Genomic DNA, 13,852 nt, shown 5'->3' on the forward strand with positions numbered 1-13,852 from the left:
GGTCTCTTGCCTCTCTGACATCCAGCCGTCATGTCTCTTCCCGCTCTGTGTCTGCTGGCGTACTTTGTGTACCTCCTCGCACGTGTCTTTTACCGCCTATATTGCCATCCACTATCCCGCTTTCCTGGCCCCAGGATCGCGGCAGCCACAAGTTGGTACGAGGGCTACTACGAGATTGTCCACAAGGGACAGTACTCGAGGCAGATTTCCAAGCTCCACGATGTCTATGGCCCTATTGTAAGAGTGACGCCTGATGAACTGCACATACGAGATCCATACTTTTACGACCAAGTCTACGCCAAGAACGTCCACCTCGACAAGGAGGGTTGGGACAAGAGGTTTGGGTGTGCAGGCGGCCTGCTGCCGACCGTTAACGCGGAGCAGCACAAGCGACGCCGTGCTGCGTTGGCTCCCATGTAGGTGCTTCAACATGTAGTGCAAGGCACCTCGGCACGATTAACGCCTGTTGTCAGGTTCTCACGCCGCTCCATCCTCGACTTCATACACATCATCCACCGCCATGTCAACACCCTCTCCGTGCGCATGCAAGAGTTTGAGGCTCATGCAGAGCCGCTTAACCTATCCCATGCCTTCCCCGCCCTGACAGGCGACATCATCATGGACTACTTCTTCGGCTTCAACTACAACCAGCTCAAGCATCCTGAATTCGAGTCATTCCATGATGCTTTTATTCGGGTTGGCGGTGTGGGTCACATCGCCACGCAGTTCCCCATGATACTTCCCGTGGGTTATATTTAGATCATTCAAGATGTGCACCAGTCACACGTGGAACTGACATGGTTTTTGCAGATTCTCGATTGTATCCCTGACCGTATCAGCGGCTGGCTGCAGCCAGCAGTGAAGCCAGTGCTCAAGTTCAAGCAGGTATGCGGCACAGCACTGCATCTATACCGTGTTGAGTCTAACATGCGAGTCAGGATAATCGGAATCACATCGCGCGCACCCTTAAGGGCGAGGACATCAAATCCAACGATGCGAAGAAGACCATCTTCCAAGAGATTGTCGCCTCTAAGCTACCAGACTCTGACAAAACCCAAAAACGTCTCGAGGATGAAGCGCAAATCATCATTGGGGGCGGCGTAGAGACAACCGCTTTCTCCCTCTCCACAGCCGCGTTCCACATCATCAGCACCCCACGCATCTACGAGCGCCTGCACAAAGAGCTCGTAGAAGCCTTTCCCAACAGAGATGACCTGGATCTGGCACCGCTGGAGAAGATGCCGTATTTCAAAGCCATCATCATGGAAACCGCGCGGATGTCCTACGGCTTGAGTGCTCGAAATCCCAGGACACACAAGACGCCTCTGCAGTACAAGGACTGGGTTATCCCTGCAAACACTTGCATTGTAAGTCATCAACCTACTCGGCAATCCACCTTTCCATCGCATCGAAGCTAACCCCCACCCCTCACAGTCCATGACCATCCCCGAAGTCTCGCACGACGAAATTCTCTTCCCGTCTTCGCACACCTTCATCCCGGAGCGCTGGCTCAATGATCCCAAGACCGCCGATGGCATTCCGTTGGAGCGCTTCATGGTCTCTTTTGGTCGCGGTACGCGCAATTGTCTTGGTATCAATCTGGCATATGTGGAGCTGTACCTGACGCTGGGCATGCTGTTCCGGAAGTACAAGTTTGAACTCCATGAGACTGATGTCAGCGATGTGGAGTTGGGTCATGATTTCTTCATTCCGGTTGCGAAGCTGGATAGTAAGGGATTGAGGGTTTTGGTTAGGAGCACGGAGGATTGAGGCTTTTCTTACTTGCAACCAGTGTACTTTATCTTGTGGACTTGTTTTGATGGGTCATTTTGAGAGGTCCATCTTGAGGACATCATTCCAATTCAAGATACTTAAGAGATGCAGCCCCCAGGCGAATACATCCAATCACCCAGCCAAACCCTCACATCAGCATACCCCCGCCATCCGTCCTTATCATCGTGCCATCAACATTATAATCCCTCAACAACCCCAAAAACGTCTCCGCCACGTCTTCCGGCCTCCCCACCCTCCCCGTCGCCATCCTACTCTCCATGCCCCGCATAATCTCCTGCTTCTTCTCCTCGCCATGATGATCCCACATCTCCGTGTCCACCGCGCCCGGGCTTACGCCATTAACGCGAATGGGCTTCATATCGAGCGCCAGGTTGCGCACCATGGAGTGCAGTCCACCAGCATACGCGCCAATAACGCTCCAGTTGGGAATTGGCTTTTCGGATACAGCGCCTGTGGTGATGGTGTAGGAAGATTTGTAGCTTTGGACAAGGTAGTGCGGGAGGTGTTTTGCGAGGAGCAAGGGCGCAAAGAAACGGATTTGGCCTGCGGCAAGGATGTTTTGCATTGTCTGGAGATGTCGTTAGTTCATGCCGTGTACACCGATACGGAGATGTAAGAAGAGGATTAATAAAAGACATCAACACACCATATCTCCCAACTTAATATCCGCCAACTTATCCCCCGCAGTAAAAACAACATGATCCAACTTGCTCTCCGGCATGCTCTCCACCGTCTTCTCCAACAGCGTCTTCAGCTCTTGTTCCAGCGTCTCTGGCTTGCCTAGGTCGACGGCAAGACCCCTGATGCGCGGGTTTTTGGTATCGGCGGCAGAGGGATACACGGTTTTGAGTTTGGATACGGCGGCATCGATGCGAGATGGGTTGGAGGAGCTGATGGTTACTAGAGCGCCGTTTTCGAGACAGGCTTCTGCGACGCTGTAGCCGAGGCCGGATGTACCGCCGATCACGAGGATGCGCGAGTTGGTCAGTTTGTTGGTGTAGCGTTTTTGGTCGGTCATGGTGTGGGCGGTTTGGTGTGTGTGTTGGTAGATGGGGAGGGTGTAGGTAGTGTGCAGATTTTTTAGTTATTGGTCGCACGATTGGTCTTTGCTGTGATAAGTATTGAGGTAGTACAGGCCGATGAAGATAGAGAGCTGTGTATTGCACTATTCCCCACATTAGCAGCATCGTTAGTGGTATATATACGCAGATCTCCAAAGCTACCCACAACGGCACTTGCATCATCGTACCCGACGTCTAGTTGCCGTTGTTATCTCCGTGATGAACAAATCGTGTTGCTAGCTTCTAAGCATATAGCGTCGTTTCTCCACCCATTTCACCTCTGCTCGACGTCATTGGAGAAAGGTAGAAACGTGCCCGTCAATTTCTTGCATGGAGATGAACGGAGATAAGGTCATATGTATATGCGGGTACAGCCGTCATGCATTACATCATCACAATTGGGTAACGAAAAGTGAGCATTGACTTGATTATTCATTTCAACGTGCGCTGTATGAGGTATCGTGACCTCGATCAAGACGGCTCAGTAAGCCGCGCTGGTTGGGGAGCTGCTAAGCTGACGCAGCTCTGTAGTGTGAGCACCAAGCGTGCGTGCATGTTTATCAAGTCTCTCCGAGACCTGAATAGGTTCGATACTGCTTCTCCTACGGTATCGTTCGATAGCCGATCATAGTGTCGTCCACATGGTGTTGATCTGTTTTCGCTTGACCTGGAGTGCTGGTTAGTACGCCATGTAACACAACAATGCACACAAAAGTATAGAGAGGGTTGACTCACCAAAGGGGCAACGAACAAGACTCCGACAAACAGTCCAACAACGGTCATAAGCATAGAAATCTTGTTGAAGCCCTTGCCCAGGATATCGAACGAGAAACTGGGTGCAACTCGTGTGCCGAAGATATCCAAGCCATAGGCAAAGACCAGACTAGTACTCTCAATTCCGCTCTCACTTGTGATAATATCTTCGATACCCAAGACTTCGTACTTGTGGGTAAGGTGCCACTTCGGGTCGAAGTTGATGAGGGGTGTGTACTTGACCAGACCTTCGGACGCTTCCTGCGCAGTAGGCTCACGACCGACGGGTCGGCGAGGATCAATCACCATGCGTGGAATGCCAACTATAGCGTTGAGTGCGGGTAGGGTGACGAGGAGCTCACGACTGGTGATGCCCTGTCTAGTCTGTGTGACACTCATGTGTGTAATCTCTGCTGGTACTTGATAGCTCTGCGATAGTACATAGGGCTTCGCAGCGTCGCAGTTCGAACCCGAAGGTTTCACGGTAGAAGAGTTGGACGAAGTACCCAACGGACCCCTGTCGTCGGGAAGGGGGGATTCGTAAAGGTCAGAGACGACGAGCTGGTAGCCGCGAGAAGAAGCGCCAGATGCAGCATCGATGGTTAGCGCATACGCGAACCAGTTCTCTGAGATAGTGGCTGGAATGGGTCGTGTGGTATCGACATCGTTGTGTGACATGGTATGTAGTACTTGCCCAGATGCAGAATCAAGCAGATAGACGGACGCGGATCGCGCGGACTCCACCACTGTTGTGACTAGGACAAGGTTTGGGTTCAGGTACTTGTACAGTACCCTCCTGTCGCCTAGTACTTTGCCGATAGAGGCAACAGGGTCCTTGATCGGGCGAGCGACATAGCTGTCAATCTTCTCCTCGACAGGTGGTGTAAAGCTCCATACTGGTTCGGAACCAGGTTGGCTTTCCAGGTATCCTTTCAGTGTGCCGTCAACAATGGTAAATGAAATAAGGCTTTGCCCCTCAGCAACTAGCGAAGGCTCAAGCTTGATTTTGTCGGAAGTGATGAGGCCACCAGTTGTCGAATTGATAAACATTGACCCCTGGAAGCTGGCGTCTGTTACTTCAACATAGCCACTGTGCGCCTTGAGAGTCGGGTGTTGGAAGCTCGTGTCGGGCGCGAATTGGCCAAGGTCCACGTTCCACATCACTTTGCCTCGTGAACCAACATCGAGGGCAGCAAGGCGACCCGCCTTAGTGGCGACGACAACAAGCTTGTGGAAACCAAAAGTGTCTTGTTGAATATCGTCGACTGTTGTCTCCTTTGTCTTGCCAAGCACACTACTCAAGAGGCGCTGGGGAATGCTCTGCGCCCACGCCGGGAAGTATTGCAGATCCTGGAGGTGCCTCTGCACACGGTGGATGTAAGCAGAGACAGGGTTGCGATGGCTTTCCTCAGCAAGTGCTTGTGCCAGGGTTTCTTGTTCAGGCAAACCGGCCCAGACTGCGGAGACTGCGCCGGACAAGAATTCGGGCCGGGTCCAAGCGACTTCATCGTTCCGCAGAAGTGCCCACTGTCCGTTGGAGTACAGAACAGCCGACCTCACAGCGCTGGCGGCTCCTGACTTCACAACAACTTCAGATTGGCCATGCACAGGGAAGGCGCCCGCAAGTGCCGGAGAGCCTTTGACAATCCAGCGACCCAAGACACCGTGCGAGACGGAAGAGAAAACTGTCACCTCGTCTTCAGTAACCCTGGTGAAGTAGACGTTGGCATCAGATGTGCTTGTGGTGAAAGTTCCCTTTGTCCTCAGCTCCGGGAGGCTGTAGGCTTTGGAAACGGTTTGCTTGTTGAGGTCGACGTGGTAGACTTCAGCAGAATGGCCGATGGCAGTCTGGTACTCGACGAGGAAGTGGGCGAGCGAATTGATGTGGTTGGGAGCATGGAGAACGATGTTCTCGATGACTTCGTCCCCTGGCGTGTTGAAGGTCGACACAGCTTTGGTGCCAATAATGTTCACCTTCAGCACCTTGTTCGCCTTGTCGGTCCAAGCCAATAGTGGGGCAGCCGTGTTGGCTCCGGCGAAGAGGATTCGGTCGCGCGAGGATATCTCTGTGTCCGAGTTGAGGGTGTACTGGTCGAGCTTCTTTCCTGTGATGGGATTGAGAGACGTGACTCGGAGCTTGGAGCCTCCGAGCATGGGCGTGTGGAGGGCGATGTAGTAGATGGTTGTCGGCGAGGTCGAAACCTGGAAAGGCGTGTCTCCGCTGCGGCCTGTCAGTGTCTGTCACATTGCCATTGATTGATGTAGCCACCTCGTGTCCTCGTATGTCCACTTGACGCGCCCGGTCTTGCCGTCAAGCCTCTTGACACTGTTGCTGCCATCGGTAGCAAGGACAATGGCGTCTTTGGCCGCGCTTATGGTCATGCCATCTTCCTGCTCTAGTATCTCCAGATCCTCGACTGCAGCCCCGCCGAGGCTGGTGTCCCACACGAGACGGCCGTCGGAAGCGCTCCAGGACGTGACGCGGTCTCCGACGGCGCTGATTACCGTGTCCTGCTCGTTGCCTGAACGCAAATGTCCGCGGTGGCCGGGCTGCGAGGCCAGGTGCTGCCGCCAGACGAGGGCGCCATCCTTGGGGTTGATGGCGCCGATGGTCTGGTTCTGCGATATCGAGTACAGGAGCGATGCCTTGGAGCCCGCATAGGGCTTCTGGAAGAAGGTGGCCTCTGGGGCAGGAAGGCCTAGCAGGGCATAGTGGAAATCAATGTGGAAGGCATCGTCCTCGAAGATGGCCGCAGCCGGCGCGAGACATGCTGCGATGGCGACAGCAGCACTAAAACGCATGGTCGGGTGGAATTGGAGCTTGTCGTCGGCGTCGTCGTCGTTCGGCTCCCATGCGCCCTGTGTCGGCTTCCCTCACACGTCTGCAGTGCCAGGGCGCACGTGCCCGGCCTGCTCCAGATCACGGGACCCTTATTGGGTGCCCTGCTCCTTATAACCCCAACCGCCAGCCCAGGCTCTTCACGACTCAGTTCAGGCGGCGTCGGGGAAGCGGGAGGCTCTCCATGGGCGATTATTACGTCGACAGGATGCTTGCTCGACAGCCTTGCGAACCCTTCTTGTGCACGACTCGACCAGAGGGCCACGCTATCATAGATTGGAGCTTGTCCCGGCGCCCTGGCTTTGTTTCGCGACTGGCCGCGACGACCTCGTCTCCCTCTCTCTCGCAGCATCTCGGCGCTTTGTTTTTTGGCATAATTACGGGCTGTACGGGCTGCACCCCAGAGCCGAACACCTGGCATATCTCCTGCTAAGCCCTACCAAGTCTACTGCATGCATGTGCCTTTCTTCGCTACCTCTTTGTCGCTGCTTGCTCCCTGATTATCGCGACGCCGTTTCCTTCTCCCACCTCGACCTTCACGTGACGGAAAAATCTTCCCCAGCCCCCAACCTCGGCGCGTCAAACAGGTGCGTTACACAAACTTGCCCCGCGCATGCATGCAGTCGCTTTGCCTCTGTGGCTCGTCGCCTGCTGCATTCGAGGCTGCTTTTGTCTGATTGGACGTGGCTTGGTTTGGAAATCGATGCGCTGACGAGTGTGGTTGGCCCAGAGCGCAGTACGACGCGCACCGCCGATTCAGCCCTCTGGTACAGACCGACGCAGTGTCCAGGCAGCACGACGAGTCGACTTCCTTAGCCTTTACTAGACGGCGGCGGCTTTGAGCCGCTCATCCCTCTGTGGCACCCACCGCCACAGGAGGCGAGGAGCACTTCTCGTCAATAACCTCCTGGCCTCGCTGCAAGCTGCCCACGCAAATCTGAAGCATGTCGCAACGGGAGTACCACATAGTCGTCCTAGGTTCTGGTAAGCTAGTTAGACACCGTCAGCAACTAGGTCACAACTGACGAGAATGGCGCCTTAGGTGGAGTCGGGAAGAGCTGCCTAACAGGTAAGGTTACCGCCTCGAGTACTCGCCAACACCACAGCAGCGCTGACTTGTCCACAGCACAATTCGTGCAGAATGTATGGATAGAGAGTTACGATCCTACCATTGAAGATTCATACCGAAAGGTGCTTGATGTTGACGTGAGTGTGCTTCGACCCTCATGCACTACCCTGTTGCTGACCCGCTGAAGGGCCGTCATGTCATTCTGGAGATCCTGGACACTGCAGGCACCGAACAGTTCAGTGAGTATCTACAGCCGCCCATGCACACGCGACCCATGACTAACCAAAAGTAGCTGCTATGAGGTAATACACCATTCGAGTCCCATGCCAACTCACGACTTACACCCCCATAGGGAACTGTATATGAAAACCGGTCAAGGGTTCCTTCTCGTCTTCAGCATAACATCGGCATCGTCGTTCTGGGAACTGGCAGAGCTTCGGGAGCAAATACGACGAATAAAGGAAGATAGCAACGTTCCCATGGTCCTCATCGGCAACAAGTCAGATCTAGAAGAAGACCGAGCAGTGCCACGCCCACGCGCCTTTGCAATTTCCCGTGAGTGGAACATACCGTACTTTGAAACCAGTGCTCGGAGAAGAGCCAATGTGGATGAAGCCTTTGTCGACCTCTGCAGGCAAATCATCCGCAAAGATCAACAGGAACGGCAGCGCATGGCCCCACCCGATTCACCGAGACCTGGCCCAAGGTCGCGGACGCATACTGGAAGGCCTAAGCGCCGGGGACACCGACCGCATTGTACCATCCTTTAAGTTACGATACCCAACGACGGACGACTGCACGAGTGGCAGTGGGCTTGCTGGTACAGGCGCTGTCACGATTCCCTTCGCATCGCTCGTTCCAAGTTTCTCGGTTTAGATTTTTGGTACCATAGAGGTATTAGATCATCCGCTCACAGCGGCAATTAATCCCCTTTCTCATACGGTTGAATCCATGACGCTTGTGTGCCCGTATCTGCGATTGTCTTTGCATGTTTGCTGGTGGGTGTTGGATGTCTCGTACGCAGACGTAGCATGTGTCCACAACATGTAGTCAAGCAAGGCACGGGAAGAAGATCTGTCCTTAGAGCTACCCCCACTTGGCGGATCTGCCAGGTCACTGGATCCGGGTGGAGACATCTCGATGAGGACTACGTATGACGTGTTGGCTGTCAGTACATCGCAACATGTCTGCTTCCAGGCCACAGTATGCAGCACCGCCAGCGGAGTAGACTCCTCGGGAACAAGCACCTTCCGGAACCGACCCCCTCGGATCTCAGCTGGCCCTGCATTCGTGCGGCTGCCGCCTATCCTCGGGCTGAAACAGGAGCGCGTGACAGCTTAAGTGTGGCTTCTTTGCGGCAAGCGTTTGCGTGCTTTGTTGGGCTGCTGTCTTGAAGCAAGCCGCGGTACACGCTCTGACGTCACCGGCGGGGCAATAGAGGGGCATCATTCAGGCACGCAGCGAATACCAGATGATTGTCCATTCGCCCATGACGCGATTTGCATGATAATCCACGATCGACAGCGGAATTTTCAAAAAGTGCCACTCTCTTGCGTGGGTTTGTGCATTGCATGTGATGGTTCGTGGCTGCGGGTACCCCATCGCGCTTGCGTGGTCTGGCCCTCCTTCCATGGGCCCTCCTGTGTGACGTCACTCACCACCGGAAACAGTGACGTATGTTTGTTTGCACTCTGTTGGAGCCTAGCGCTCAGCCCTCAGCCCCTCACTAGCCTCCCTCACCTACCCCTCTTGCTCTACATAAATACCCTCACCCGTCTCCCCTTTGCTTCCTCCATCACACAATAAGCCTTCATCACCTCATCTACACTACCACTTCTTCCAAACCCAACCCCTCAAATACCAAACACTTCAAAATGTCTGCTCCCAACGCCAACACTCCCAACGAGGGCATCGTCGGCCAGGCCGTCAACTCTGTCAAGAACGCCGCCAACTACGTCGCCGAGACCGTCCAGGGCCAGACCGCTGAGGCCAACAAGGAGGCCAACAAGCAGCAGGCTAAGGGCAACGTCCCTGGCCAGGACTCCCTCACCGACCGTGCCTCCGGTGCCCTGAACGCTGCTTCCGACAAGATGAACCAGGAGAAGCACGAGGGCTCCGCTGAGGCCAACAAGCGCTCCATCTAAGTACTCAGTACTTGAGCACCGGTTCGACATTTCACTTCGGTATGTGGTCCACACCCGTCCTTCTTTGACACCTTTCTAACAATCACAAGGTTCAGAACGATACCACTATGGTTTGAGCGATGAGCACTACGACTCTCGCCGGGTTCACGATAGCCCCATGATAATGGATATGAGATACCAATAAATCCTTTAACTCTACAAACTCTACAGTCTCCTTGCCATGCCGTTGTGTGATTATGATGCTGGAAAACGTTTGTACGAACTTTCGCACCTAATTGCAGCTCCAGCCCTTTAGCCTTCAGCGCCGTTACCGATCTTTATGTGCTTTCCGGTCACGTCTTCGCACCCTGACTTCGAAAATATTCGTCCATTGTGCAAATCTCGCCCAAACGGTCACACGGTCGCTTTGTGACACATCATCACTCTATCCTCAATGAAATGTGCTAGTATAGCAACATGAACGTCAAAAGATTCACCCAACATACATGTATCATGTATCTCACCGGCTACCTCGCGCTTCAAATAGATACATACGCCTACATTGTCATATCTTGACGATCATGAGTCACAACACGGAGACATAGTTTGGCATAGTTGTTTCATAAGATTGTTCAATGATGTTACCAGTGATACTGCTAACTAAATGAACGCATTACTCAAGACAACGCTTCGCGAAAAACAAAGGGTATCGAATGATCAGGGAAATGAGAAAGCCAAGTATGAAAAGAGCTCGCAGAGACCTCGTCTGTGTCATCTCCAACAACTCTTTCCTCATTACTCGTGGACGCTGTGGAACATGCAGTGGTGGTGGGGTTCGTGTGGTACGTAGGCGGGGGCGTGGATGTAGATACATTTGGTAGTGGCGCAGAAATACAACGCTGGTTTCGAACGGAGAGATGGTGCTGGTGTTTGCAACAGGCAGTGCAAGGAATCGTGGGAAGAGGAAGAAAACTTCTGGAGTAGTGCATTGGAGGGTGTGGTGACTGTACGAGCGACGGAGGACGGGTTTCATCTGACACGGCTAGAATGTGAGACTTGGTCGTACCGTTCACGCTGGAACAAGCTCTTGATGTTGACGATTGTGGCCCCTAAGCAACCGTCTTGGGTGCATGAAGCCAGGAAGCATCGTCGCCGTGTCCGTTGTCGAATTCAAAACTGATCCGGAACCTCTGCAGAAAGCACATCTTGTCAGCACACCTCTCATTCCCAGTCCCTCATGTGAAGGGTAGGATAGGAGGGGGCTTTAGACGTGCATAGCGCCACGGCCAGTATGCGTAGTCCTTGCCTTGAAGTGTTTCCAGAACATGATACCCCCAATGACCGCAGAAATGAACCAAAGCAGCATGTTGGTCAGTAGCACCCAAACCCCGTTCTTCATCCTGGTGATACCCTTGTTCCCCTCTGGGTTCTCACCGATGAACATCTTGCCGAAGATGCCAAACGCAACGAGATAGCACAGGAAGACCAGCGCATCAACGGCGAAGAAGAACCACGCCTTGATGAGCGGTACCATGGCGAGGAGGGAGCAAAGCGCACCAAGTGTGCCGCACACAACAGCCCATACCCATTTCGAGTCGACGTATTTCCCTTGCTTGCGCGCGTTGTCCAGGTCCACGGCGTAGAGTCCGATGACAGTGAGGCCCATAACGAATTGGAAGAAGCGCAGGACGAGGCGCAGGATGGTTGTTGGGGTGAGGGACGCACCGAGCGAGGTTCCTAGGGTGGCTTTCTCGCCCCGGAGAGTGCTACGCGAGAGGAACTTGAAGCCCATGGCTGCAAGGACACTTAGCATTTTTGCGTTAGCTGAGCTCGAGGAATTGGTCTATATGTGTGTGTGGTGTGAGACAGGTAGACAATGTCTTACCTATTGTAGATGCGATGCGCGACTTTGTAGAGTTTGTTGATTTAAACGTCGTGCGCGGATGTCTCTCTTCGTCTTTCGGTGGTTCGCAGAGGATCTCGGTCGTTGGAGTAGTCGCAATGGATAGAGCGGGGAAGAAGAAATAGTTGTGAGCCGCAGTGATTAGACAAAAGTCGTCTCTCGTACTGTGACCGAAACAACACCGCTGCGCTGTAACTTGGGCGTGCTAAACCTCGTTGGCACACAAGGTTTCTTTTGGACCCTGGGAACTTCGGGGTCTTGACAATGTCACCGTTCCCTCTTCCTTCCAAGCGCGATGACGTCGGGGGTTGATCCTGGAGTGGGATGTGGCTTCCAGGGATTAATTAAATTTGTGCACGCGCTCTTTCGGTGCGAATTGGGAAAGATCGGCAAAGAGAAGGTGTGACAGCAAGGCTATTTGGAAGATATGCGATAAAAGGGGTATAGACGCTACTGGAACGATAGATAGGCAAGACGCGATAGAATGGAAGTACGAAGGGACTGTCCCGCGACTGTCAAAGCCGGCGGTGATGAGAATGAGACGTGGGAAGAACAAGATGCAACGCTGGAGACGCATGATTCGCCTCTCCATCGCCTCTCTTTTAAATCAGACCGTGAAGTGCTTCGTGGCATCGAAAGCGTCAACCCATGCGTTGGCGCCTGACCACACGTCCAGCGCGTTGTGAACGTGTGGTTCTGGTGACCCTGTTTGAGGTGCCGACGCTGACGTAGTGGACCTCGAGTAGCGTTGCATTCAGAGCAGGGATGTTTCACAATGTGATTCGCTGGCAATACTCCAGCCTCTGCATCATGAAACTTACCGTGAAGTCCGAGGTAACTTTGCTGTCGCAGGAAATGGCGTGCGACAAGCAACATTGGACTGTGTGATAGGTTGACAGTTTCAGCGCCTGGAAGAGATGTATTTCAAGACGTCTCTGTGATGGCACAAGCGGTATCTGTATGAAGAGTAATATTGTTTTATTCGCGGGGTATTAATCACCCACGGTTTGTACTACGCTCACGTACAGTTATCCAGCATACCAAAGACATAAAAATGTCTAAGGACTGGAGTACTTGTAGCCATATTGCTCCTTAGCGGCCTTGATCTGCTCCATGAGCTTGTTCTCCTTCTCCGCAAACTCCTTGTCATCCTTCAACTTCTGCAAGTACGTGTCGTTTCCAAAGCCGCTCTTGCTCGGGATATCCAAGCCGCGCTGGACTGCAGGCCGTGCCTGTATGCGCTCCAACCACTTCTTCACGTTCGGGAATGAATCGAGGTCAATACCGGAGAAGCGGAGCATGTGGGCCCATCCAAAGCTGGCAATGTCGGCGATGCTGAACTTGTTGCCTACAAGATAGTCGGTGTTGGCGAGGTGCGAGTCGAGGATGCCGACCAGACGTTCGGTCTCGCCTGTGTAACGCTGCATGGCATAGGGAATGCGTTCCTTGGCGAAGCGGTTGAAGTGGTTGGCCTGGCCTTGCATAGGGCCAAGGCCGCCATGTTGCCATGCCATCCATTGTTCTGCGCGCGAGACGTCGAGAGGGTCGCTGAAGCTGAACTTGTGTTCGGGGTCGTAGTGGCGCGTGAGGTACGTGAGGATTGAGAGACCTTCTTGGACAGCGAAGCCGCCCTGGTCGTGGTCGACGATTACACTATTTGTTGGTATCCAAGGTCAGTACGCGTCTCACGAGAAGTTCGTAGGGTGGCATTGCTTACGGGATGCGTCCATTGGGACCGAGCTTGGTGAACCAGGGCTCCTTCTGTGTGTTCTTCGAGATGTTGATGCTCTGCCATGTGTAGTCCTTTCCGTAGGCTTCCTTGAGCTCCTCGAGCAGAATGCTAGCCTTCCATCCATTGGGTGTGCCGAAGGTGAGCAGCTCGATGCCCTTGTCCGCCTTCAGTCCGGTGGGTTCGCCGTCAGCCATTTCGGGAAGTATGCGAAGTAGCGGTTGTGAGCTGTGGAAGTGCGATCGGAGAGGTTTGCGCGTTTGGGCGGGGAGACGTGTGAATTGTCGGAGTTGTGAGGAGATGGAGGGTCGTAGTAATGACATGAAGAGGGGTAACTTCAGCGCGTTATGGAGGGGTTATATGCGGCCAATGCATGTGGAGAGCTATTTCTTCCCAAGCTACTGCTTAGGAAGCATCCATGACGTCGTCCTCGTAATACTGACATTGCGCACGCGTGCGCATTGACATGATTGGTAAGTGATGAAATCTTCAAATTCGTCGGACAAGTATGAACGGGCGTAAAGTCCATGAGTCGCGTTCTCTGCTCAAGCTCGCGACGCGCTGTACCTTATCAGCATTAT

General features: G+C 53.6%; 7 protein-coding genes across 7 annotated transcripts; 3 read left to right on the top strand and 4 right to left on the bottom strand.

The window, feature by feature from the left end:
* Nucleotides 1-30: 30 nt before the first annotated feature.
* J4E78_000320 (uncharacterized protein) lies at nt 31-1,770 on the top strand (the record flags this gene model as incomplete). The annotated part of the gene is made up of 5 exons (XM_049360985.1): nt 31-416; nt 474-744; nt 811-885; nt 939-1,367; nt 1,435-1,770. 5 exons carry the CDS (start codon nt 31-33, stop codon nt 1,768-1,770), a joined length of 1,497 nt encoding a protein of 498 aa, XP_049226268.1.
* Nucleotides 1,771-1,921: 151 nt separating this feature from the next.
* On the bottom strand, nt 1,922-2,812 carry J4E78_000321 (uncharacterized protein; the record flags this gene model as incomplete). The annotated part of the gene is made up of 2 exons (XM_049360986.1): nt 1,922-2,362; nt 2,441-2,812. The coding sequence occupies 2 exons, from the start codon at nt 2,810-2,812 to the stop codon at nt 1,922-1,924; spliced, it is 813 nt and encodes a 270-aa protein (XP_049226269.1).
* A 668-nt stretch (nt 2,813-3,480) lies between these two features.
* Nucleotides 3,481-6,410, bottom strand: J4E78_000322 (uncharacterized protein; the record flags this gene model as incomplete). The annotated part of the gene is made up of 3 exons (XM_049360987.1): nt 3,481-3,522; nt 3,591-5,829; nt 5,878-6,410. The coding sequence occupies 3 exons, from the start codon at nt 6,408-6,410 to the stop codon at nt 3,481-3,483; spliced, it is 2,814 nt and encodes a 937-aa protein (XP_049226270.1).
* A 981-nt stretch (nt 6,411-7,391) lies between these two features.
* On the top strand, nt 7,392-8,286 carry J4E78_000323 (uncharacterized protein; the record flags this gene model as incomplete). Its single annotated transcript, XM_049360988.1, has 5 exons — nt 7,392-7,431; nt 7,490-7,516; nt 7,574-7,653; nt 7,704-7,759; nt 7,869-8,286. 5 exons carry the CDS (start codon nt 7,392-7,394, stop codon nt 8,284-8,286), a joined length of 621 nt encoding a protein of 206 aa, XP_049226271.1.
* Nucleotides 8,287-9,390: 1,104 nt separating this feature from the next.
* J4E78_000324 (uncharacterized protein) lies at nt 9,391-9,660 on the top strand (the record flags this gene model as incomplete). Its single annotated transcript, XM_049360989.1, has 1 exon — nt 9,391-9,660. The coding sequence occupies one exon, from the start codon at nt 9,391-9,393 to the stop codon at nt 9,658-9,660; it is 270 nt and encodes an 89-aa protein (XP_049226272.1).
* A 1,243-nt stretch (nt 9,661-10,903) lies between these two features.
* J4E78_000325 (uncharacterized protein) lies at nt 10,904-11,452 on the bottom strand (the record flags this gene model as incomplete). Its single annotated transcript, XM_049360990.1, has 1 exon — nt 10,904-11,452. One exon carries the CDS (start codon nt 11,450-11,452, stop codon nt 10,904-10,906), a length of 549 nt encoding a protein of 182 aa, XP_049226273.1.
* A 1,148-nt stretch (nt 11,453-12,600) lies between these two features.
* J4E78_000326 (uncharacterized protein) lies at nt 12,601-13,716 on the bottom strand (the record flags this gene model as incomplete). The annotated part of the gene is made up of 3 exons (XM_049360991.1): nt 12,601-13,195; nt 13,260-13,606; nt 13,711-13,716. 3 exons carry the CDS (start codon nt 13,714-13,716, stop codon nt 12,601-12,603), a joined length of 948 nt encoding a protein of 315 aa, XP_049226274.1.
* Between the last annotated feature and the right edge of the window lie 136 nt (nt 13,717-13,852).

Source organism: Alternaria triticimaculans (assembly GCF_023758025.1).
Source record: "Alternaria triticimaculans strain BMP 0046 chromosome Unknown scaffold_1, whole genome shotgun sequence".
Classification (NCBI taxonomy): Eukaryota; Fungi; Ascomycota; class Dothideomycetes; order Pleosporales; family Pleosporaceae; genus Alternaria; species Alternaria triticimaculans.